The sequence below is a fragment of the Euleptes europaea genome, chromosome 18 (genome assembly GCF_029931775.1).
Source record: "Euleptes europaea isolate rEulEur1 chromosome 18, rEulEur1.hap1, whole genome shotgun sequence".
In the NCBI taxonomy this organism is placed as follows: Eukaryota; Metazoa; Chordata; class Lepidosauria; order Squamata; family Sphaerodactylidae; genus Euleptes; species Euleptes europaea.
Genome location: NC_079329.1, coordinates 9,123,302 through 9,146,776, shown reverse-complemented (window position 1 = coordinate 9,146,776; position 23,475 = coordinate 9,123,302). Strand labels below are relative to the sequence as shown.

Below are 23,475 nucleotides of genomic sequence, written 5' to 3'. Positions count from 1 at the left end.
TCCTAGGGTGCAAAAGCTGACATTCCTACTGCCAAGCGGAAAATTTGGTGAAGAGTACTTGGGTGAAGAGTCATACCATCACAAGCCCAATACACCCTGTGCATGATGTAACGACATTCAACAGGTACAGATGCTCCAAGAATTGAGGCAGAAATAGGAAAGGCTGCACCTGTTGAATTTTTGCCTGTTAGGAAGCTGTTAAAAAACACAAAGGCCCCGTCAGTAAAAAATGACAAGACCATCTACAATTGACCAGGGTGGGGGGTGGGGAATCTTCCTGGGCCACAACCTGCCTTTAACAGCAAATTTTTAATGCAGGAATCAGTAGGCAAAGCTCCTCTGGGTAAAGCAAAAAATGGCTTTACTTATTAATTACCATAAGTCAACACTCGTTTAAATGTCACAGGAGCTGAGGCCAATACAATAGTTGGCAACTTTTAAGTTTCCGGGGGAGGAGGACTGGATGCAGAGCACTAGAAAGCACAAATCACCATCTTCCCAATATTCAGAAACTGGGAACAAGCTGGGGGAAGGCATGCCTCAGGTTTTCCAGGCAGTCTAGGAACAGTTCATGAGCGGACTCTCCCTTTCTTAGCACTGTGTCAGCCAGGTTTTGTAGCAACCCGTGCGGATCCTTCATGCAACTCAAGGAGAAGTCCTCGCCCTAAGTGAGGAGCTTCGGTCAGCTTCCTCCTGGCCTTCTGTATAATGTCAGAAGATTTTTCACTGGAAGCCATGGTGGAGGGAGTGGAAATGGTCTTGGGAAAAACACTTTAAAACAGATAACTGAAACATTTTGAGCTGTTTTACCAGAAAATTAGAGCTGAAGGAGTGTGGGACCAAATCCTCTGCCCCTCTCTGAGATCTGGCTACACGAAGTGGGCCACGCAGGAAGCCCAATGTCAGCAATTTAAGTTGATTAAATGCACAATCACCTCATGTTGACACAGGGGACATTCTCCCAGGAATCCTTTACTTTGATTTGCCCATCTAGCCACAATTAGCTGGGTGAAAAAAAGTTAGAAACAGAAACAGATTCCTGGGGAATGGAAATTCAGCAGGCGCCCCTTTACACATCCTTCCATCCCCATTCTAAAGGAAGAAGCTGCATCTTCTGAGTCCTGCCTGTAATGCATCTGCCCAAGCCAAAGAGTTTCTGTCCATTACAATGTGGCAACTTCAGAGACCCCTCAGTGGATCAATCTACCCATTACAATGGGAGCCATATTTATTTAATTTCTTTCCTGTTCACATAAAAGGAATGGGGGATAGGATCAAAAGGAATGCATGGGGGACTAAGGTTGCTATCTTTTGAACAGGTCCCTCTAGCTGTCCCTTTGACATCCACTCTGAACTGCAGAAAATAGCAGGTAATGTTATTTACCACCGTGGAATGAAAATAAGCCTGATGCATTCACTGCAGATGCTAATTCAGACACACAGTTAAAAACATACCCATAGCCAAGAACATCAAGAAGACAAAAGTAATGAGCGCAGGAGAATTACACAACTTTAAGGTTGACGATGAGGAAATTGAAATTGTTGAAGACTTTCTATTCCTTGGTTCCATCATCAACCAAAAGGGAGACAGCAGCCTAGGAATCAGAAGGTGACTGAGACTGGGAAGGGCAGCCATGAAGGAGCTAGAAAAGATTCTTAAGTGTAAGGATGTGTCACTGGCAACCAAGATCAGGTTAATTCATGCCATAGTATTCCCTACTACTATGTATGAGTGTGAGAGCTGGACAATGAAGAAAGGTGATAGGAAGAAAGTAGATTCCTTTGAAATGTGGTGTTGGAGGAAAGTTTTACGGATACCCTGGACCGCCAAATAAACAAATCAGTGGGTTTTAGATCAAATCAAGCCTGAACTGACCCTAGAAGCTAAAATGACTAAACTGAGGCTGTCGTACTTGGGACATATTATGAGAAGACAAGAGTCACTGGAAAAGACAATCATGCTAGGAAATGTTGAAGGCAGCAGGAAAAGAGGAAGACCCAACAAGAGATGGATTGACTCTATAACGGAAGCCACGGCCCTCAGATTGCAAGATCTGAGCAAGCTGTTAAGGATAGGACACTTTAGAGGACATTGATTCATAGGGTCGCCATGAGTCGGAAATGACTTGATGGCACAACACACAGCCCTATTGGGTCAGATCTTGAGCCATGCTCATGGAGACCAAATGCAGGGCAGGAAGACAAGAGAAGCCTCCCACCCCTGCAGAGATAAAAAATACCTCTGAGCATGAAAGCTAAACTCTGCTTTTGCAAACAACAGGTGCTAACTTCATCTCTAAAATTTGCTTTCTACATCCTCTGGGTGCTGCTTCTGAAACCAGACCCACCCATTTCAATTATGTGTCCACAAGGCTAAATCAAGTTGAGTATAATTGCAGGCTCCTACCTTTTCCTCCCAGCAAGAACAAAGAGACACTTCCCCTCCAGCTAATAAAGTATTCCACAACAAATTACTGTACTCGGCAGCTGTAGCCAAAATAAGGCAAGGTACTGGGTTTAGACTGAAGCCCCAAAACTCAAATAACACCACTGGGGTATAAATTAACAAGGCTTATTAAAAGAAACGTGCAAAAAGTATAAAAATATAGAGGCAGTGCAAAGCAGGGCAGAAAATAATAAAACCAATCCTAGAATACTTATTCAGGCTTTAGTCCTGTGTCCCAGATGTTACCTGATCAGACTGAAGGTACAGGGTCCAGATAGAACTTCAAAAGCCCCAAATCCAAGAAGCAGGTATTCCAGCTGCACAAGGCCTAACCTACAGTCAAAAGACAGCAAGAAGGAAAGCAGGCCCGATGGAGGAGGAACGCAAGATCAAATGAATGGTCTTATTCTTTGCCAGACTGCCCACATCTGGCCTGGCCCTGTTTGGCCAATCAGGTGTTTTACTAAGACACGTAACCACGTACTTCTGCAGTTAGCTGGTACTATCAGCTAAGCAACTTTCCCATGCTCAGGGTTGCTTGCGCTAATGAGATGGATGGAATGTGAGTGCGGGAAACTCCCCCCCTCTGGCCTTGAGGTTCCCAGGCCCACGATTTCACTGGCACCTGTGCCTGGCTCCATCTCACCCCTTATCTCTCCGGAAACAGCAAGCCAGCGTGATATTCCCTTCCCAGAGAGGAACCGTCAGTAACTCAGCTAGGCCCAAAAGCCTGAACCAAAGCTGGAAACGGCCAAAAAATGGCTAGACTATATGGTACAACCCGTATGGACAAAATCTGTATGGGATGGGGGGGTTGTAATAGGAGGTTGTTGTGCCATGATCCTCTTTACTTCAGAGTACAGGAATACTAAGCAAAAGGTTATTTTGGAGGATTATGGCATTTTATCATATGTTGTCAGCAGGGTCGCCAACCTCCAGAAGATCTCAGGGTGGCATATGATGGGCTGGAGTAGCTGGCCAGCCCCACAATTGGAAGGACTCTGCCCAAACAGAATTTAGTCCATAAGCACCCTTTCCTTACCCACAGCTTTCCCAAAGCCTTTGATTTTTCCAGGCCCTTGGGCTGTTGATTTATTTTATGAGGCTTTCATTGTGTTTTTCCTCTCTCGCTTTTTATAATGTGGTTTTAATTCATTTAATTACTACTGATTGTAAGCTACCTCGAGTGTTGTCTGAGAGGATGTAAGTCATCGGAATCAATAAATAGAGCCACAAACCAGCTGCGTGTGTTCTGTTACCGTCTTTCCTAGCCCCCCCCCAATGTATCAAGTCCACAATATTTGCAAGATGTTGACATTTAAGTTTTTATTGGAGTTATCACAGCAAAAAAAAAAAAAAGTGAATCTGTCTTGTAACCACTTCCCTCCAAAGGGTGGTGGGAAGAAAGAGAGAAACCCCTCATCCTGCAATAAAAAACCCCCAATGAGTTCATGGCAGCACAAAGATTGAGTTGTCAGAGACTGGATATAAAATGTGTCACCATTAGGGAAGAGGGAGAATATTCTGGAATCCACACCACACAATGCACGGCGAAGGTACCACTTTGGTGTGATGGCAGTCTTTCCCCCACTCAAGCTGAGGGCGTTTCGGTGCTGTGCGCAACACAACCGGTCTTCCCCTCCTGAAGACTGTTGCGTAAATTTTGGTTCCCCAGCCAGGATGCCACAGAAGAAATCCTCGCCTGAGAATGATGCAGTAAGACGGAAATTTGTGGCACCACACGTTCGACAGAAGTCTTTCCTTTAAGTTCAAAAAGGGCCCGAGAGGACCAAATGAGGTGAGAACATACGACGATACAACATTTCCCTCACCCTCATCAGCAGACAGGACCAGGATTTAGGATGAGCAAGAACCTGGAAGGAGTTGGCAGTGTACAGAGGGCGCTGCAAAAACAGATTTTGGTCTCCTCCAGTGCCCTTTTGTGGCTTTACAGGAACCCATTTAAAGGCAGAGAGGTAACAGATTTGTCCACAGGCTCTCTCAATAAACCACAGAGCATAACCTAGGAGAGAGCTGGAATAACCAGCAAGTGACGATGCCCTGTGAGGAGCTGCACAGGAAAGAGGTGCGCCCAAGGATCCAGGAGAGAACAGTTTCAGGAGAGCAGCATTCTTAGAAGTCCCTAGGAGAACAAGAACTCATGCAAGACCTGGTCAGGCGTGTCGATGAAAGCTTTGCCCAGCAGCTGAGAGGGGCTCAGCCCATCAAGAGAGGGGTTCCTAGATGCGGAAGCTCTCCTCTTTGCCATCAATGTGCTTGAGGCGAAGGTAGACATCTGTGCCGATGCCCTGCAGGGACTGGAGGGTCAGAGAGCCACCCAGGTATTCGGCGTAGGCACGGGAGGTGGGCAGCCCAAAGCCAAACCTGAGAGACAGAAAAGGAGGGATGGGAATTTGTTATCTGGCAGTAGGAAGGGATGCTCTAGGTCAGGGGTTGTCAACCTTTTTTCACTTGCGTACCCTCTGGCCATCTATTTCCATAAACTGTACCCCTCATATTACCAAAATGTTTGTAATTACACACATGATCACATGAAGCTGCCTTATACACTTGGTCCATCAAAGTCAGTAATGTCTACTCGGACCGGCAGCGGCTCTCCAAGGTCTCTGGCTGAGGTCTTTCCTATCACCTACTTGCCCAGTCCCTTTAACTGGAGATGCCGGGGATTGAACCTGGGACCTTCTGCGTACCAAGCAGGTGCTCTACCACTGAGCCATAGCCCCTCCCTATTAATATTATTAATATAGTTGCTATTAACTATTAATATAGTTGCTGTTATTTCAAATGCCTTTTCCCGCCATATTCAATTTTTTTCAGGTAACCCTAAATGTCCTGGGAGTAAGAATACCCTAGGTTGGGACCTGCTGCTCTAGGCTGATCCTGCATTCAGCAGGAGTTGGACTAGATGGCCTGTCTGGCCCCTTCCAACTCTATGATTCTAGATAGCACAGGGAGGGAGCAGCCCTACCTGCAAAGGACTGTTTTGGAGGAGAGTGAGGCTCGGGGGAGCATGCAAGTGGTTTTACATGACCACAAACCCACAGTGATAAACCTCACTACCGGTGGGCTTTTATCGCGCAGACCTCTATGGGGCTGAAAAGAGAGGGGGGATATCACATGCAGCACCTGCACTTGAGGAAAGCTAAAAAACAAAGTGTCCAGGTGCTTATGCAGTAGCTGCAAGATGAGCCATGGTATTTTTAAAGGTAGCAGTCTGGCATTATACAGCGTAAGAAACACTGAGCTTTAACATTCTCTGTTTGGTACATTTCTAGTCTTTTAGACTGCAGTTACTAATTCAGAAGGGAAGGGCCAATGCCTGGGAAAATCTCAAACCAATACATATTAGGTGACAGCAATCTCTGTCTTTAGTGGCAGCAAATTTGGCTGGTATAGAATGGGGTGGGGTTATGGCTCAGTGGCAGAGCATCTGCTTGGGATGCAGAAGGTCCCAGGTTCAATCCCCAGTATCTCCAGTTAAGAAGAAGAGTTGATTTTTAAATGCCGACTTTCTCTACCATTTAAGGAAGAATCAAACCAGCTGACAATCGCCTTTCCTTCCTCACAACACACACCCTGTGAGGTAGGTGGGGCTGAGAGAGCTCTAAGAGAGCTGTGACTAGCTCAAGGTCACCCAGCTGGCTTCACGTGTAGGAGTGGGGAAACAAATCCAGTTCACCAGATTAGCCTCCGCCGCTCATGTGGAGGAGTGGGGAAGCAAACCCGGTTCTCCAGAGTCCACCGCTCCAAACCATTACACTACGCTGAGAACCAGGCAGTAGGTGACTTGAAAAACCTTTGCCTGAGACCCTGGAGAGCTGTTGCCACTCAGAGTAAATAGTAATGGTCTGATTCAGTATAAGGTGACTTGCTGTGTTCTCTTTACCAAAGGAACCCCTCCCTGCTCATTTGACGCAGTGGCTGCTGCGAAATCCAACCCTTTCTCCCCTTGGGACCCTGTTATTACCCATGCATGGGCCCCGACTGGGCGCTGTTTCCCATTTCCACCATGTTGCCGAACAGAGTATTAATGCGTGGGTCCTGAGCACTCGCTTCCGCTGTGGTGAAGTGGTAATCGGTCACCTTGTCAACGTGGTCATGAGGGATGCCTGCGCCTCGGTCTGAAATCCTACCGGAAGAAAAAAAGGGACATGCTGTTAGAAGCCACATATCATAGTATGTGGTATCTCCCACCTGCCAAAGTACGACCACAATGGATCAAGCCAAAATATCCATCTAGTCCAGCATCCCATTTCTTATAGAAAAAGAAGAGTCAGTTTTTAGACCCCACTTATCTCTACCATAAGGAGTCTCAAAGCGGTTTACAATCTACTTCCCTTCCTCTCCTCACAACAGACATCTTATGAGGTAGGTTGGGCTGAGAGCGTTCAGAGAGAACTGACTGTACCAAGGTCACCCAGCTGGCTTCATGTGAAAGAGTGGGGAAACCAACCCGGTTCTCCAGATTAAGAGTCCACCACTCTTAACCACTACACCACACTGGTTAGGAATTAGCATACTTGATAGTAAAGAGTAGGAATGGAGATAGGTTCCAAGCTACCGTACATCAGACATAAGTCTGGTGACAACTTATAGACTAATAATTTATTTCAGCAGCCACAGCAGCAGCAGAAGAGTTGCCTTTTATACCGAGATTTTCTCTACATTTAAGGAGTCTCAAACCGGCTTACAATCTCTTTCCCTTCCTCTCCCCACAACAGACACCTTGAGAGGGTGGTGGGGCTAAGAGAGTTCCGAGAGAACTGTGACGAGCCCAAGATCACCAGCAGGCTTCATGTGTACGAATGGGGAAACCAACCTGGTTCTCCAGAGTTGGAAGGGATCACCATGGTCATCTAGTCCAACCCCCTGCACAATGCAGAATTCACAACTGCCCCCCACACCCCCAGTGACCCCTACTCCATGCCCAGAAGATGGCCAAGGTGCCCTCCCTCTCATGGTCTGCCTAAGGTCATTGAATCAGCATTGCTGACAGGTGGTAATTAGCCTAGAGTCCGCCGCTCATGTGGAGGAGTGGGGAATCAAACCCGACTCTCCGGATTAGAGTCCACCGCTCCTAACCACTACGCCACGCTGGCTGTGCTTGAAGAGGTTCCCCCCACCAAGCCATACCTTATGATCAAGTCAATGTCATTGTTGGCAATGGTTATGACAATGTCTGGCACGTTGTAGGGCGTGTCCAAGTGAGACTCCATGGTGGCTCTGAAAGGGAAGGAAAGACCAGAATTTAAACCTTCATCCGGTGGGAGACGCTTCGGACCACGAGCGCCAGGCAGACGAGGCAGAGGCTTCATTACCACGGCAATGGTTGGTGTCATCGCTGAACTGGAATAACCATCCTGAATTTGCAACCGTGACAGGGCAACTTAGCATGACATCCACTTCTTTAAGTAAGCCAGTTCTTTAACTACCTCTTGCCTGTATATCCCCTTCAAAGTGAATTTCAACAGCAGGCAACGCCCGGGAACAGGAACACTTAGCACCAAAATGCCGTTTTGATCCGCTCAGTTTTAGCTTTCTCAAAACTCCACGCTTCTTAGAGGGAAGGTTCTGAGTCCTGTTTTCCACACAGATGCAACCTGGATTTCACATGCTGCTGCAAAGAGCCGGGCTGGCCCAAGGACTTTCTGTTTCCCAGCCAAGCCAGCCAGGGAGGTGTCGTCCTCTGACTGTGACTTACTGTCAAAGAGACAGTAGAAAGTGGGGAGGGACAGTGACGGAATCCAGAAGTGGCGCCACTTCTGGGTGACGGTGTAGGAATTCCCAACATTTTAATGGTAAAGAAGAAGAGTTGGTTTTTATATGCTGACTTTCTCTACCACTTAAGGGAGACTCAGATTCAGATTGTTTATTTACAGCCCTTAGCCAGATAAAATTACAGACAACAATTTACATTCCAAGTCTTAATTCACTTAAAATATCAACTAGATAACTTCTAGCATTTGGGCTAAGAGAATACTCTATGATAACATATTTTCATTGCTGCCGTACAAAATTTTGCAACCTGAGAGGCAATAAAGGAATTATCACCTTGAAGGAGCTTTTCGACCTGTCGAGTCCCATTCTCGGTATATGGGGCTCAATAAACTTAGAGCAAGGTATTGTATAAAAATTACAGTATAGAAGGACATGCTCAATAGTTTCTAGATCCCTGGATTTTCCGGGGCAGAATCTCTCCGCCCTAGGTATCTTCTTAAATTTCTCCTCTAGCATGGCAGAGGGAAGGGCTGCGCACCTAACCAGGGTAAAGGCCCTTCTATATCTGTTTAAATAACGGAGGTAGGCTGCTGGTGCGAGGATCAATTTAGATTGGGGGGAGCCATAAATTGAGGCACTCTTGCTAAATCTGCTTGTCGCTCGATGTCTTTAACTCTTTGACTTATGGTTAAGGGAGACTCAAACCAGCTTACAATCACCTTCCCTTTCCCGCCCCACAACAGACACCCTGTGAGGTAGGTGGGGCTGAGAGAGCTGTGACTAGCCCAAGGTCACCCAGCTTGTGTAGGAGTGGGGAAACAAATCCAGTTCACCAGATTAGCCTCTGCTGCTCATATTCGTCTTATAAGTGTGTGATATAAGACAGAACCCGGTTCTCCAGATAAGAATCCACCGCTCCAAACCACTGCTTCTTAACTACTACACCACGCTGGCTCAGTGCCGGAATCCAGAAGTGATCACTTCTGGGTGATGCTGTAGGAGTCCCCTACATTTTTATGGTAAAGACCATAGAGATTTGGGGGGTTCCTAAAGTACCACCCTGAAGTGGCGTCACTTCTGGGTTTTGATGCAGTTTTCCCTCCCTATTTCCTTCTGCCGTATCAGTGGGCAAGTGAGGCTAACGCTGGGTTCCTGGCTGTTGTGGCCAGCCGTCTGGGGCATATCCCGAGCTGCTGGTGAGGCAGCCGGTCAGCCAGGGTGATGTTGTCCTCTGGCGCCCTAGACAATAGGGTAGGGGTGCCTAGCTGGGGGGGGGGGAATGCCCTGCAAAGGGTGAAAGGTGAAGAAAGCGTGCTTACCGCATGGCATTCTTGAGCAGCTCTGGAAGGATATAGTCAAGAGGCATGGGGATGAAAGGGAAGCGAGCAGCCACGTGCCCATTGATCCGCACCCGCGGAGCGTTCCCGTACTTGTGCTCACACAGTCGCCTGCAGGAAAAACGGAAAGCACATCAACGGAGAAGCAATGAGCTTCAGATGGCTCTCTCTCCAACACACCCTTCCTCTGGAATAAACTGCAGATGAAGCCCAGTGTCCCCAATTAATACTTTCACTTAGAATCATAGAATCACAGAGTTGGAAGGGACCACCAGGGTCATCTAGTCCAACCCCTGCACAATGCAGAAAATTCACAACTACCTCTCCCTCACACCCCCAGGGACCCCCACTCCATGCCTGGAAGATGGCAACAAAAATCCTCCAGGATACCTGGCTAATCCGGCCTAGAGGAAAATTGCTTCCTGACCCCAAAGTGGTGACTGGCATTTCCCTGGGCATGTAAGAAAGGGCCATGAGAGCCAAATAAATTTAACAAATAAACACTGACACAACACTTCCTGCCCTCCCTCCCATGAACTGCCCAAGGTTATAGAATCAGTATTGCTGACAGATGGCCATCTAGCCTCTGCTTAAAAACTTCCAGGGAAGGAGAGACCTCCACCTCCCGAGGAAGCCTGTTCCACTGAGAAACCGCTCTAACTGCTGCTCTAAGTTGATTTTGCCCAAGCTATGCTCATAACTTGGAGCTCACAAACAATATTGGAGAAACTCTACACAGGAACCATGGAGCAGTTCCCTGACATAAGAGAAGGTCATCCATATCTATGAGCCCCCCTTAATCCAGACTTATAGCTGTCCAGGAAAAGGAGCACTTCTGATCTGGGAAGCTGCCTTTTACCAGGCACGCTTGAACTGAACTCATGCGGAGGGGAGCTCTTTTCCCTACTTTTCACTTGCATTCAAGTTTTTAAACTTAATATTGTGCTTAATAGTTAAAAAAAAGATTAGTTTAACCTCGTGCCTTATTGTCAGGTGTCCTATTGATTCGCCAATAAAACAGCAGCAGTGAACACAAACAAAACGTGACGGGGTTGTAAGGGGAATGCAGCAGATTGCAGAAGGTGGAACAACCTCATGGGGGGAGCAACAGACCACTGCACACAACACACAACCGACAAAACAAATTCCTTAAAAAAAAAAAAATCAAAAGCAACCAATACCTGGCAAAATCGACCCACTTCTCAATTATTTTCTTCGGGGACAGGCGGGTGCATATAATCCCAACAAAGTCTGGCTGCAGGAAACATTTTTTTAAAATTAAAAATGTAAGAGTTCGGACTAGAACACCTCAAGCCCCTACAATCTCCCCACCACCACAAGTCTGATACAAACTTGTAACTTCCCCCCCACACACACACATGCAATCCCATCTGTCAAGTTTCCTGTTCTTTCAAACATTGGTTCTTTGGTTCAGGCTTCATTTTGGACCTATAAGGTAAAAAGTTCACGAAGAGAAAATAACTGAGCTGTCCTTGCTTGGAATTTAGCAAGCTGTAACCTTTAGCAACAGAGATAAGAACTCCAGGTGCTGGGAGGCCAGCAACATCTATGCTGACTCCCTCCTAGGTCGCCAAGGTCACAGAACCAAGGCGCCACATTCCAGTTAATTAGCAGAGAAATTATGGTCTGTCACACGAGAGACAAGGGTATTTTTTGAGCTGCAGATAAATACCGTTTTGCTGTGTAGTCAGTTCCTTTGCTCAGCATTGTTATTTTAAACTGCCTCACTTGCTTTTTTCTTCTTTTAGAGATATTCATGCCTTTTTGTTCTTTTAGAGATATTTTAATAAATTACCTTAATTATATTTTGTGTGGGTTTTTGACTTCAGGTAGGCTTCAATCTAATTCCAGTACCTTGACCAAAGAGCTATATCTACCAAGTTAACTATTTGGGAAAGTAGCACTGCAATTGTACTACCTAGCAGGGCTGACTTTCATCCCAGAAAGAAAACTGATAAGAAGTGAAATGTAAAACACATAAAATCTACACTGAAACGAACGTAAAGCAGAAGCATTCATGAAAAAAATGGAATGTCACCTTGTCCTCATGCAAAGCAAGATGGTGAGTGGCCAGCATCCGGATACCCAGGCGTGAAGTGAGCGTCTTGTCCAGGAAAGAGCGGATCAGCTTCTCATCCTGGGATGGGGACAGAAAAGTCCACAGAGTAAACTCCCAGGCTCCGTAAGTATTGGCAATTTGTCTCCTAAGAGTATTATTTCTGCCTCCTTACACATAGAACACATGAAGCTGCCTTCTACTGAATCAGACCCATGGTCCATCAATGTCAGTATTGCCTACTCAGACCGGCAGCGGCTCTCCAGGGTCTCAGGCAGAGGTCTTTCACATCACCTACTCACCTAGTCCCTTTTAACTGGAGATGCCGAGGATTGAACCTGGGACCTTCTGCATGCCAAGCAGATGCTCTACCACTGAGCCACTGCCCCTTACAATTCCCTGTTTCTTTGTGGGATGTTTTAGACATGGGTGTGCCGTGTGGCACAGGTGGACCATAATTTTGTGCCCCTACTCACTTCAGATTGAAGGCAGAAAGGCAATGGTGGATCCAGAACTTATGGCAAGGCTGAGGAAACTTCCCGGGAGTCCTGAAAATCTCCAGTTTTCCCCTTCTCAACCCTTCCTAGGGGCCCAAGCCTCCTGCTTGGCCTCTTCCTTTCAACCCAACAGTGAGTCTTGAGTAGAAGAAGAAGAAGAGTTGGTTTTTATATGCCAACTTTCTCTACCACTTAAGAGAGACTCAAACCGGCTTACGATCACCTTCCCTTCCCCTCCCCACAACGGACACCCTGTGAGGTGGGTGGGGCTGAGAGAGCTCTAAGAGAGACGTGACTCGCCCAAGGTCACCCAGCTGGCTTCGTGTGTAGGAGTGGGGAAACAAATTCAGTTCACCAGATTAGCCTCCGCCGCTCATGTGGAGGAGTGGGGAATCAAACCCGGTTCTCCAGATCAGAGTCCACCGCTCTAAACCACTGTTCTTAACTACTGCACCAACCTCCAGGTTCTAGCTGGAAATCTCATGCTGTTACAACCGATCTCCAGCTGATAGAGAAAATGGCCACTTTGGCAATTGGATATGGCATTGAAGTCCCTCCCCTCTCCAATGGCAAAGAGGGACCTGGTGACCCTAGTCTTGAGCCACGTACCACAAGCTTCCTAGAGCAGGGAACTCCCCTTCCCCTGAGCCACCCAACAGGGCTGGGAAAGTCGAGGTCAAAGTACCTGTATGTGCTTGCGACATTCCCGCAAGCCCTCAGCCAGCAGCGTCACGATGTCTTTGTGGTCATCGAGGAGCAGCCGGACCAGTTTGCAATACTGGGCCTCTGACTCATGGTCTGTGATCTGTCAGCAAAGGAAGAGGGGGAGGAAGACAGAGGTGGAGAGAGAAGAAAATGAGCATTCAAACGAAAGGCAAGGTAAAGGTTCCCTGTGCAAGCACCGGGTCATTCCTGACCCATGGGGTGACGTCACATCCTGACGTTTCCTAGGCAGACTTTGTTTTACAGGGTGGTTTGCCAGTGCCTTCCCATCCTCCCTTTACCCCCAAGCAAGCTGGGCCCTCATTTTACCGACCTTGGAAGGATGGAAGGCTGAGTCGACCTTGACCCGGCTACCTGAAACCAACTTCCGTTGGGATTGAACTCAGGTCGTGAGCAGAGCTTGGACTGCAGTACTGCAGCTTACCGCTCTGTACCACGGGGCTCTTGTAAAACGAAAGGGTGTGAAGCAACCCCATCCCTCTTAGTCCAGAACGAACGATCCCTAGGACAGCTGTCCCATTTTTAATTTCTGTTTTTATTAGCTTGTCATTTTATTGAGGTTTCACTTTTTTCCATTGCGAGCTGCCTCCACCGGGGGCCACAACAGTTTTCTAAATAAATAAATAAAAGCACCGAGCACCACTCTGCAAGTCATTTTGCGAGGAGGAAATAAAAGCCCTCATCTCACCCACCTGGCCCTGCTCTGAATTCCACATGCTGCTGCTCCCAGGGACACAAGGGTAACTACCCCAGGCTGGAAACACCACTGTAGCAATAGTAGTTGTCTGCGGTCACGGACCAGCAGCATAAAACATACATTAGAAGAAAAGTTTACAGAAACAGCACGGCAATTTGCTACCGTAACAGAATGCTCTGCTTTAATTTAAAACCCCCCAGTGGTTAGAACATAAGAAAAGCCCTGCTGGATCAGACCCAGGCCCATCAAGTCCAGCAGTCTGTTCACACAGTGGCCAACCAGGTGCCTTGTCAGCGAGGGCACCCATGCCTCTAGGAAGCCCACAAACAAGACAGCTGCAGCAGCACCATCCTGCCTGTGTTCCACAGCACCTAATACATTCGGCGTGCTCCTCTGATCCTGGAGAGCATAGGTATGCATCATGACTAGCATCCATTTTGGCTAGTAGCCATCAATAGCCACGTCCTCCATAAGAACATAAGGAAATCCCTGCTGGATCAGGCCCAGGCCCATCAAGTCCAGCAGTCTGTTCACGCAGTGGCCAACCAGGTGCCTCTAGGAAGCCCACAAACAAGACTACTGCAGCAGCATTATCCTGCCTGTGTTCCACAGCACCTAAAGTAATAGGCAAGCTCTTCTGATCCTGGAGAAAATAGGTATGCATCATGACTAGTATCCATTTTGGCTAGTAGCCATCAATAGCCACGTCCTCCATAAGAACATAAGAAAATCCCTGCTGGATCAGGCCCAGGCCCATCAAGTCCACCAGTCTGTTCACGCAGTGGCCAACCAGGTGCCTCTAGGAAGCCCACAAGCAAGACGACTGCAGCAGCATTATCCTGCCTGTGTTCCACGGCACCTAAAGTAATAGGCAAGCTCCTCTGATCCTGGAGAGAATAGGTATGCATCATGACTAGTATCCATTTTGCCTAGTAGCCATGAATACTCCTCTCCTCCATGAACATGTCCACACCCCTCTTCAAGCCTTCCAAGTTGGCAGCCATCACCACATCCTGGGGCAGGCAGTTCCTGGTTCTATTACATTTCGGTGAACCTACATTAATTATTCCTTTACAACGCTTGCAGGCTGCTTTTCTGCCCAATGAGGGCCACCTAGGTGGCTTACAAGCATAATAAAAACACACTGGAAAAACAACCGAAACGGAAACTTAAAAACATGGGTAAACCCACCTCAAAACAATAGTCAAAACACAGGACAGGACTTTCAAAGCATGGCAATTTGTTATCGTAACAGAACGCTCTCCTTTAATAAAAAATCCCAGCAGTTCTATTAAATAATGTAGGATCACCAAAATGTATTTCTTTACAAGACTTGTAGGCTGCTTTTCTGCCCAAACGGGGCCACTTAGGCAGCTTACAAGCATAATAAAAACACACCTGAAAAACTACCGAAACTGAAACTAAAAAACCATAGGTCAACACACATCAAAACAACAGTTAAAATATAGGACAGGACTTTCAAAGCATCGTCAGTCTTTTTGCGCTCCGTGACCCAACACACACTTACTGGGGGGAATTCGCTCAGTTTCTGGAAGGCTCGAATGTACAGCTCGTGCTGTAGAAATAAAGAGAGGATAGAAATGAGTAAATCAAAGGAACACACATGACAAAAACATTCCGCGCTAAAGGACTGACTTCCTGGACCCTCTTGCTAGCATCTGGGAAGGTTGTGACATCGAATGGTTTAAAGGCAAGAAGAGGAGGGAGCTGGCACTCCTAACCAATCTGGGGCAAAAGAAGCTTACGTGGTATTTACACAGAACTTTTCCTAAATACTAAAAGTACTCTACACAGCTATCTCTGTAATTCACACAGGTCTACTTTACAGGGGTGTTGTAGAGCACCATCATCTCGGCTGGGGGCTAAAAGGCCAACTTCCCTCAGGCCAACCAGCAACATTATAATTATTTATTATAATTTTTACCCCACCCTTCCTGACATCAAAGCCCATTCTTAAGTGTTCGACAACAGCAGTAGGATCCAGTGTATTAACGGGAATCGGGAGATGGCTCCTGGGTTCTAATTTCCATTTGGGGGCGAAAGGGGAAGCTGTGAAACTGACAGGCTTGTGCTATGTGAAAAAAAAGACCCCTTCCTTCTGACAACAAGAAGCACAGATTCCATCCATTGTGGAAATACACTGTGGCCATGTATGCAGGGTCAATTCTGATGTTCGCTCAAAGCTCTTTTTTTAAAATGCGATCTTTAAAATGCTTATTCATGGTCCCGATGCAAACGGAAAAAATCCACACCCACACCCACTCGCCTGCTCCTTCATTTCTATAGCCATTAGCAATTGCTGTTTGTATAGCTAACCCGCAGCTGTGATTTTTCATGCTTCCTTGAGGGGATTCTTCGATGTAGGGGCGGAGCAAACACAATAGGCTGCATTAAGAAACGCGAAGCAGGTATGTGCTGACTTCGCAGTCACTTCCTAAATGATGGTTCAGCGTGAAAAACTCAAAAAAATATGCGGGGCACTTCAGCCTGGAACGAGCTACTAATTACCAAGCATAAATGGCCTGTATGTTGTGTCAGGTGGGTAGTGATTTGGTCTGGAGCGGACGCGCAAGATCTGAGTCCAATAGCACCTTGCTCACCATTTCCACAGTATAAGGTTTTGAGGGTCAGAACTCCCTTCGTATGTTGCATTACTGTAATATTGTGTATTGTAGCCACCCTGGCTGTTGACAGCACTTGTTCCAGCACCATCCCTTCAGCCCTTCGGCTGTTCAGCCCTTCGGCTGCTTCTTTCCAGCCCAGGTCATACGTACCACGTGGAGGATGGTAGGGTTGCAGCCGATAATGAAGGGGAGTCTCCGAAAGCCTTTGATGCGATGCGCGATGCGGACGGGCAGCTCATGATGCAGGTAACGGGCACTTTTCTGCCACAAAGCATAAGGGGTTGACAGTTAATTGCAAATAGATCCCCCACTGCTTTTTAGCAGGACTGCACCACAGTGGAGTGCTTACATAACCTGGGCAAAAGTTCAATAATCCAGTGCCTTAAGGAGGGTACAGTTTCATAGGCGACGGTAAAGAGGGCAAGGGGGAAATGTTGGGATCCAACCTTCTAGGACCCCTCGTTTAGATTCCTAGCTTATAAACCAGGACCACTCAGTTCTGTGAAGGAAATGGGGAGGGGCTGTGGCTCAGTGGCAGAGCATCTGCTTGGCATGCAGAAGGTCCCAGGATCAACCCCTGGCATCTCCACTTAAAGGGACGAGGCAAGTAGGTGATGTGAAAGACCTCAGCCTGAGACCCTCGAGAGCCGCTGCCGGTCTGAGGAGACTAATACTGACTTTGATGGACTGAGGGTCTGATTCAGTATAAGGCTGCTTTGTGTGTTCTGCTGCAGAATCTATTTTAATCTCCGGCATCTCCAGTTAAAGAGACTAGGCAGATAGGTGATGCGAAAGACCTCTGCCTGAGACCCTGGAGAGCGGCTGGAGACAATACTGACTTTGATGGACCAAGGGTCTGATTCAGTGTAAGGCAGCTTCATGTATTCAAATGGTGCAAGACTAAAAATAAAGTCCGGTAGTTAAGGGAAAGGGGGTGGACTAGACGCGGGATTCCAGTGCTCAATCTGGAGCTTTAACCAATTGAGGACACCTATTAGCCTCATACTTACCAGCAGGTGGCTTCCATCCTGAGAACGCCCCGAATACAACATGGTGGTGGGTGTCAACCTCACGGAGGCCTGGAGAGACAAGAGAGAGCAAGTGTTGCTTAGCGCTTCCAGAGCACCCCCCAAAGAGCAAAAATGAGAACACTGCCAGCCCGGAGCACCCTTAAACACCATCGTGTTGTCTGCAGTTGCAGCTTAGAGATAGGTCACACTTGCATCAGGTCAACTTTCCATTCTTCCATATTTCCCTCCTGTGTTCCTAGCCCCATTCATCAACACTCCTTAGCTATAGCACATCTGATGAAACTGGCGACCGGGGTGGAGGGCGAAGAAAAAGGCTCAGTAGGATTTCCAGTGGTCAAAAAGGGGCTTTGCTGGCCAGCATACCTCCCCCCCTCATCACACCTGGGGAGAACTGAATACCACACGGGATAAGGAAATATATAGAATCATAGAGTTGGAAGGGGCCATACAGGCCATCTAGTCCAACCCCCTGCTCAAGAGAGAGCCAGCATGGGGTAGTGGTTAAGAACGGTGGTTTGGAGCGGTGGAGTCTGATCTGGAGAACCGGGCTTGATTCCCCACACCTCCACATGAGCTGCAGAGGCTAATCTGGTGAACTGGATTTGTTTCCCCACTCCTACACACGAAGCCAGCTGGGTGACCTTGGGCAAGTCATTCTCTCACAGCCTCACCTACCTCACAGGGTGTCTGTTGTGGAGAGGGGGAGGGAAGGTGATTGTAAGCCAGTTTGATTCTCCCTTAAGTGGCAGAGAAAGTCGGCATATAAAAACCAACTCTTCTTTTTCTTCTTCTTCAATGCAAGATCAGCCTAGAGCATCCCTGACAAGTGTTAGTCCAGTTGCTGCTTGAAGACTGCCACTGAGGGGGAGCTCACCACCTCCCTAGGTGTCAGGCTTCAGTACCCCGTTGCATTCCAGTAACATAAAACTTCACTCCAGACATGGCAGAGAGTTTAAAGTTTGATTTAAGAGAAAGTCCACGAAATCAGCATCCTAACACTCAAAACGCTAGAATACCAGGGCAAAGGATATCCACTCAGTATATAGAGAACACACAAAAGAGTTGATTACACGTAGGCTTTGAAATGCAAAAACAACCAGTTTCTTTGAAGCTCCAAGAGGTGCCAAACCGATACCTAGAGTACCGATAGCTGATTTACAACGGAAGGCTTTGAAGTGGAGGTGTTACTTTCCCATGAGATCGGAGGGGGGGGGAAGAGCACGGAGCTTGCTCATCCCGGGTCCGACTGAGTGCCCTCGCTGACACTAGGTAGCGGATTCCACTGCTGAAGTACTCTTACTGTAAAACACTTTCCCCAGATATCCAGCTAGTACCTTTCCGCCTGCAATTTAAACCCATTCTTGCGAGTCCTATCCTCTGCTGCCAACAGGAACAGCTCCCTACCCTCCTCTAAGTGACAGCCTATCAAATACGTAAAGAGGGCCATCCTGTTTCCCCCCCCCCCCCCAACCTCCTCTTCTCCAGACTGAGCATTCCCAACTCCCTCAGCCTTTCCTCGTAGGCCTTGGTCTCCGGGCCTCTGAACATCCTCATCGCTCTCCTATGCATCTGTTTACTTTTGCTAACAGGAACTACTTGCCACCAGACAAGTAAGAAACAAAGCAACTCGGGCAATTACAACAGTAACTAGATTTTCACAAACATAAATATACCAACAAATTCTTGAAACAGGATAATTTCTACCGGAAACCTGTTAAGGAGCATGAAGAATATATTAGACGTTTCAGACATGATTTTAATATTTTAATATTACCATGAAAAGTACCGATTCTGAGATATAGTTAAGTATAGAAGAATAGTAAAAGATATGAAGTAGTAGAGCCTGATGAGTATATGAAATAGTATATGAAGTAGTATAACCTGATGAGCTTTAGCTAGTTAATAGTTTATAAAATGTGATGCTGTAATCTAGAATGATTTATAATAATGAAATACTTGATTTAAATGTAAAGTTTTGTTTCAAACTGTAGAAGGGTTACAAGGTATAATTCTTTCCTTTTCCCCTAATTTTCCCTTTTTAATTCTGTACCCTAAAAAACCAATAAAAATTAAAAAAGAAAAGAATATATTAGACATGGACATGTACTTATAATGTGTTAAATAACTGGATACTTACCTTTTACCACATGGAACAGTTTCTTTTCTGTGTGAGCATGCCCTAAGTGGTTGCATATGGAAATGTTTGTATGTCGCATATGACTTTTGTTGAGATATTTATATTTGTGGAAACATTGTAAGAGCTTAATGAATTTCTCTTTATGAAAGTCCAGTTACTGTTGTAATTGCCTGAGCTGCTTTGTATTTTTGTGTTGATATCGTATACTAAGCTGCTGGAGTTCCACCCCTTTTAGGTTACTAGACAAGTAAGGCCAGAATCAGAACATTTTCTGCGATGGTCAGGGTGCAGCCAAAGAAGCCCTCACGGGGGCAGGGGAGATGGTGGCACCTCCTCAGTACAGTCATGCCTCCTGGAATCTGTGAGACTTTCACTTTTACATCTCATGCCAACAACCCCGTATAAGTGACCGCATGTGGCACTTAAACCGGTCTTTGTAAAAAAAAAAAAAAAAAAAAAAACCCAAGCGGGTGACACGCCAACATATGGAGGGATGACAAAACAGCATCTCTCGCAGAGTCACGGCATAATTACAAATAAAAGTTTATTTAATTAACCAGCATTTTCCCTCGGGTAGGCTCCAGACAGCATGAACAAGATTAGGCCTCCATTTTCCCTACTGTAACTATGTGGACAGTCCCTCCAGGGCCCGTGCCAAGATGTTAAGGGAACTCATTAATCTGTGGTGATTAGCAAAATGGGACCCAAGGGCCGAGCGATAATTCTGTTCATGACAACAGATGAAAGGGTAGTTTTCTGAGGGAAACGCAAACTCGGAGGTGTTTCCGCTGTCCCACCCACACAGGTACCAAGCTGGTCAGAGGACATGCGGGTTGACGCAGGTACCTATTTTCAACTGGGCCAGAAACCAGAACCCAGGAATGCAGCCGGCCTGCTTAGACCTGCTCCTCCTCGAGAACTCTTCTCCTGCTGCCAAGGAGCACAAATAGGGAAGCCTAGGCCTGCTCTTGGCCCCAAACCAGGATTCATTACAGGTGAGGCACAAGCCGCCTCAGAGAGGCAGAGACTGAAAAACAGGAGCATTGCTCATGCCTTCCCTGTGCATTAAATCTGAGCTGTGAGCTGCAGACGGCGCTCACCTTCTCGGCTGCTATGTCGATGGCTGACTGGTTATAGAAAGAGGTAACGGTCTTCGATCTCTCGCGGGCCAGCTCATGCTGCTGATCAATAGCTGAAGTGGACCGATTCCGGAGGGCAGACAGAAGGAGCGGGAGCGCACAGGGAGCCCGGCTCCCCACTCCCCCTAGGTCCACCATCAGCAGTGATTTCCACATCATTCTGCCTTCCACAGACACCTGGAGACAACAGAGAAAGGGGGGTGTTAGGACACCCCTACTACACGCAGCACATGTGTACAGAAATCTGAAGGCAGGCCCACCCTGCTTGTGAAAATTTTTCAGAAAATTTTTCAGGCCCTACGACCACTTAGAAAGTATTTACAGTGAGCCACTTACAAACAGGCACAGTTTGCAACAGTCCATATAAATTTAATTCAATTCTGAAACTAAAGCTTGTACTGAACCTAACTAGCTAGCTAACAAAAGCTGCAAACATAAACAACCACAATTGCAGACACAGTCTTTAAGGGTCCCCTTATAACAATTGGCTGTACAATGTTACATCAACATAGTTACATCTTTGACCCCAAAAGCAACATGAGTAATAAATAAATCATGGAAGTCTAGTTTAACAATGGCTGAAAACATTCAAGGTATTTCAGTTGGTGATCTTGAACATATAAATCACTGCAATGCGTTGACTGTGAAGGCAACGTCAGGCTCTGTACTGCCAATCCTTGTAAGTTTTAAAGAGACATGCTGCGCTGAGATTTACAGCCAGGGATGGGTTTTGCAGACCAGCGATCCCTGGTAATCAGTAGATGGAAAATAAATACTAGCAGGCAAAATAGATTAAAAAGGTAAAGGTCCCCTGTGCAAGCACTGGGTCATTCCTGACCCGTGGGGTGACATCAGATCCTGAAGTTTCCTAGGCAAACTTTGTTTACGGGGTGGTTTGCCAGTGCCTTCCCCAGTCATCTTCCCTTTACCCCCAGCAAGCTGGGCCCTCATTTTACCGGAGGGATGGAAGGCTGAGTCAACCTTGAGCCGGCTACCTGAAACCAACTTCCGTTGCAATTGAACTCAGGTCGTGAGCAGAGCTTGGACTGCAGTACTGCAGCTGACCACTCTGCGCCACGGGGCTATTAAAATAGATTAGGATCCAAATAATGTATTTCAAAGCTTTCCTCAGTTGCTTTTTACTTCTGATAAGGACCGCCAAGTACTCTATGTGCGCCAGCAAATTGTTGTTTCCAGTTTACATTACATCAAGCAGTTGTGGTATCTGAATCATGTAGAGGAGGTGCACAATTTGCAGCCTTCCATGACAGCTTTTGTTAGCTAGCTAGTTAGGTTCAGTACAGGCTTTAGTTTCACAAGTGAATTAAATTTATACAGACGGTTGCAAACTGTGCCTGTTCATAAGTGGCTCACTGTAAATACTTTCTAATTGGCCGTAGAGCTGTCATTTTTCTACAATACCATTTTACAGCACTACTATTTGCCTTGGTTGTTGTAAAAAAATTTCAGGCATCTGTCTGGCCACCTTTAGAAGACACTGGGGAAGCGCTCAGGCTCAGTGGTAGAGCGTTTGCGTGGCATACAGAAGGTTCTGGATTTAATCCCTGGCATCGCCAGTTTAAAAAGGATCAAGTAGTAGGTGATGTGAAAGATCCTGGAGAGTCACTTGCAGAGCAGACAAGACTGACCTAGAAGGACCAGTGGTCTGATTCACATGACAGAGTTGCAAGTTAGTTGGAACATTGATGCCACCTGGCAGGGCAATTTGCATATCCCTATGGCTGGCCTCTTCAGTCACACCTCAACTTGCCTGTATTTTACTGAGATGTTTAGTCTAACCACATGGACGGTCCTACCAAAGAGGCAAGATGACAACCCTCTCAGGAGGTATGATTAGGGTATGGATGGTCTCTTGCAATGTCACACTGAAATGACTGAAATCTGCACAATAATAAGTGGGGCAGTTTGCCGTCCCACTCTTTCAAACCTGTGGGTCCGTCAAAATTTGCATGCAGCTTTCCAGCTGAGGACAGTAAGCCACGAACAGTTTCTGGGATACCAACTATGTTATGTAGGGCATGAATATGTAGGGCAAAATGCAAAAACTTCCGATAGCCTATTTGGGGCTGTGGACAGACTCGGCCTGGATGCCTGCATTCAGGCCCAGCTACAAAGTAGTTTCCTCTTCTGATGCTAGGAAAAGGCAGGTGGTCTTTCCTCTATATCCACAATATTCTGTACTTACCTCCTAGGGTGACAGGTTACAGGAATGTTTCTGCTTCCCCCAAGTTTCAGCACGGTCCCTTCTGGTAGGGCCTCCGTTCATTCCCTAGAGTGAGAAGACAATACAAAGCTGATTCACACACGCAGGCACCCCACTGGGTTACCGAACACATCATCAACAGAGCTCCTGCCCACCAACCTTACAGCAAAAACCATGCAGGGGCCTTCTTTTCAGAGGCCAACATAACCCACACATGACTCAATATCACATTTGCTATGACTGGGTTATCATTCAGATATCTCCACAAGGGGCAGATATCTATCTTTGCAGCACTATCCCCCCTTCTCTTAAACCTACACAGTCTCATTTCCTATACTGACAAATTAATTGTATAGTTTCTGGGCTCAAAAATAATCAAATATAAATCTGACGTGACTTGGGAGGTAGGGGCGAAAACAAGAAGCAATATTGCTTTCAAATCCAACAGAAATCTAAAGGAAACCTCACACAAACCCACTTACCTCAAGTAAACTTGGCTATCTTATGCCAACTTCCTTGGTTTACAAGGACAAGGAACTCTACTTCCATCTGAAAAAGCAGCAGAAATGGAGGGAAAATCCAATTAATTTTATTACAGAGCAGAATTTTTCTACTTACCAAGTCTGGGTTAAGAGGCCCAGGTAACTTCCCGCACACGGCCAATGCAGGCCGTCAGTAACTCTTGCAGGAAAAATTTGTTTTAACATATTCACATACCATCTTTCTACCCAAGACTGGTCCCCATTGCAGCTCACAGGATTACAAGCCATTCCTTAAAACAAT

At 46.7% G+C, this 23,475-nt stretch overlaps 1 protein-coding gene and 1 non-coding gene across 2 annotated transcripts; one reads left to right on the top strand and one right to left on the bottom strand.

Moving 5' to 3' along the window:
* Window positions 1-4,630: 4,630 nt before the first annotated feature.
* Window positions 4,631-22,768, bottom strand: BCKDK (branched chain keto acid dehydrogenase kinase). Its single transcript, XM_056864820.1, has 12 exons — window positions 22,675-22,768; window positions 20,430-20,645; window positions 17,172-17,240; window positions 16,312-16,422; window positions 15,045-15,092; window positions 12,782-12,901; window positions 11,582-11,680; window positions 10,704-10,777; window positions 9,505-9,633; window positions 7,601-7,690; window positions 6,435-6,596; window positions 4,631-4,831 (listed from the first exon to the last, which is right to left on the bottom strand). The coding sequence occupies exons 2-12, from the start codon at window positions 20,625-20,627 to the stop codon at window positions 4,687-4,689; spliced, it is 1,245 nt and encodes a 414-aa protein (XP_056720798.1). The 5' UTR covers window positions 20,628-20,645; window positions 22,675-22,768; the 3' UTR covers window positions 4,631-4,686.
* Window positions 5,872-5,943, top strand: TRNAP-GGG (transfer RNA proline (anticodon GGG)). The gene has a single exon. It is a non-coding gene; the product is annotated as a tRNA-Pro (tRNA).
* Window positions 22,769-23,475: the final 707 nt, after the last annotated feature.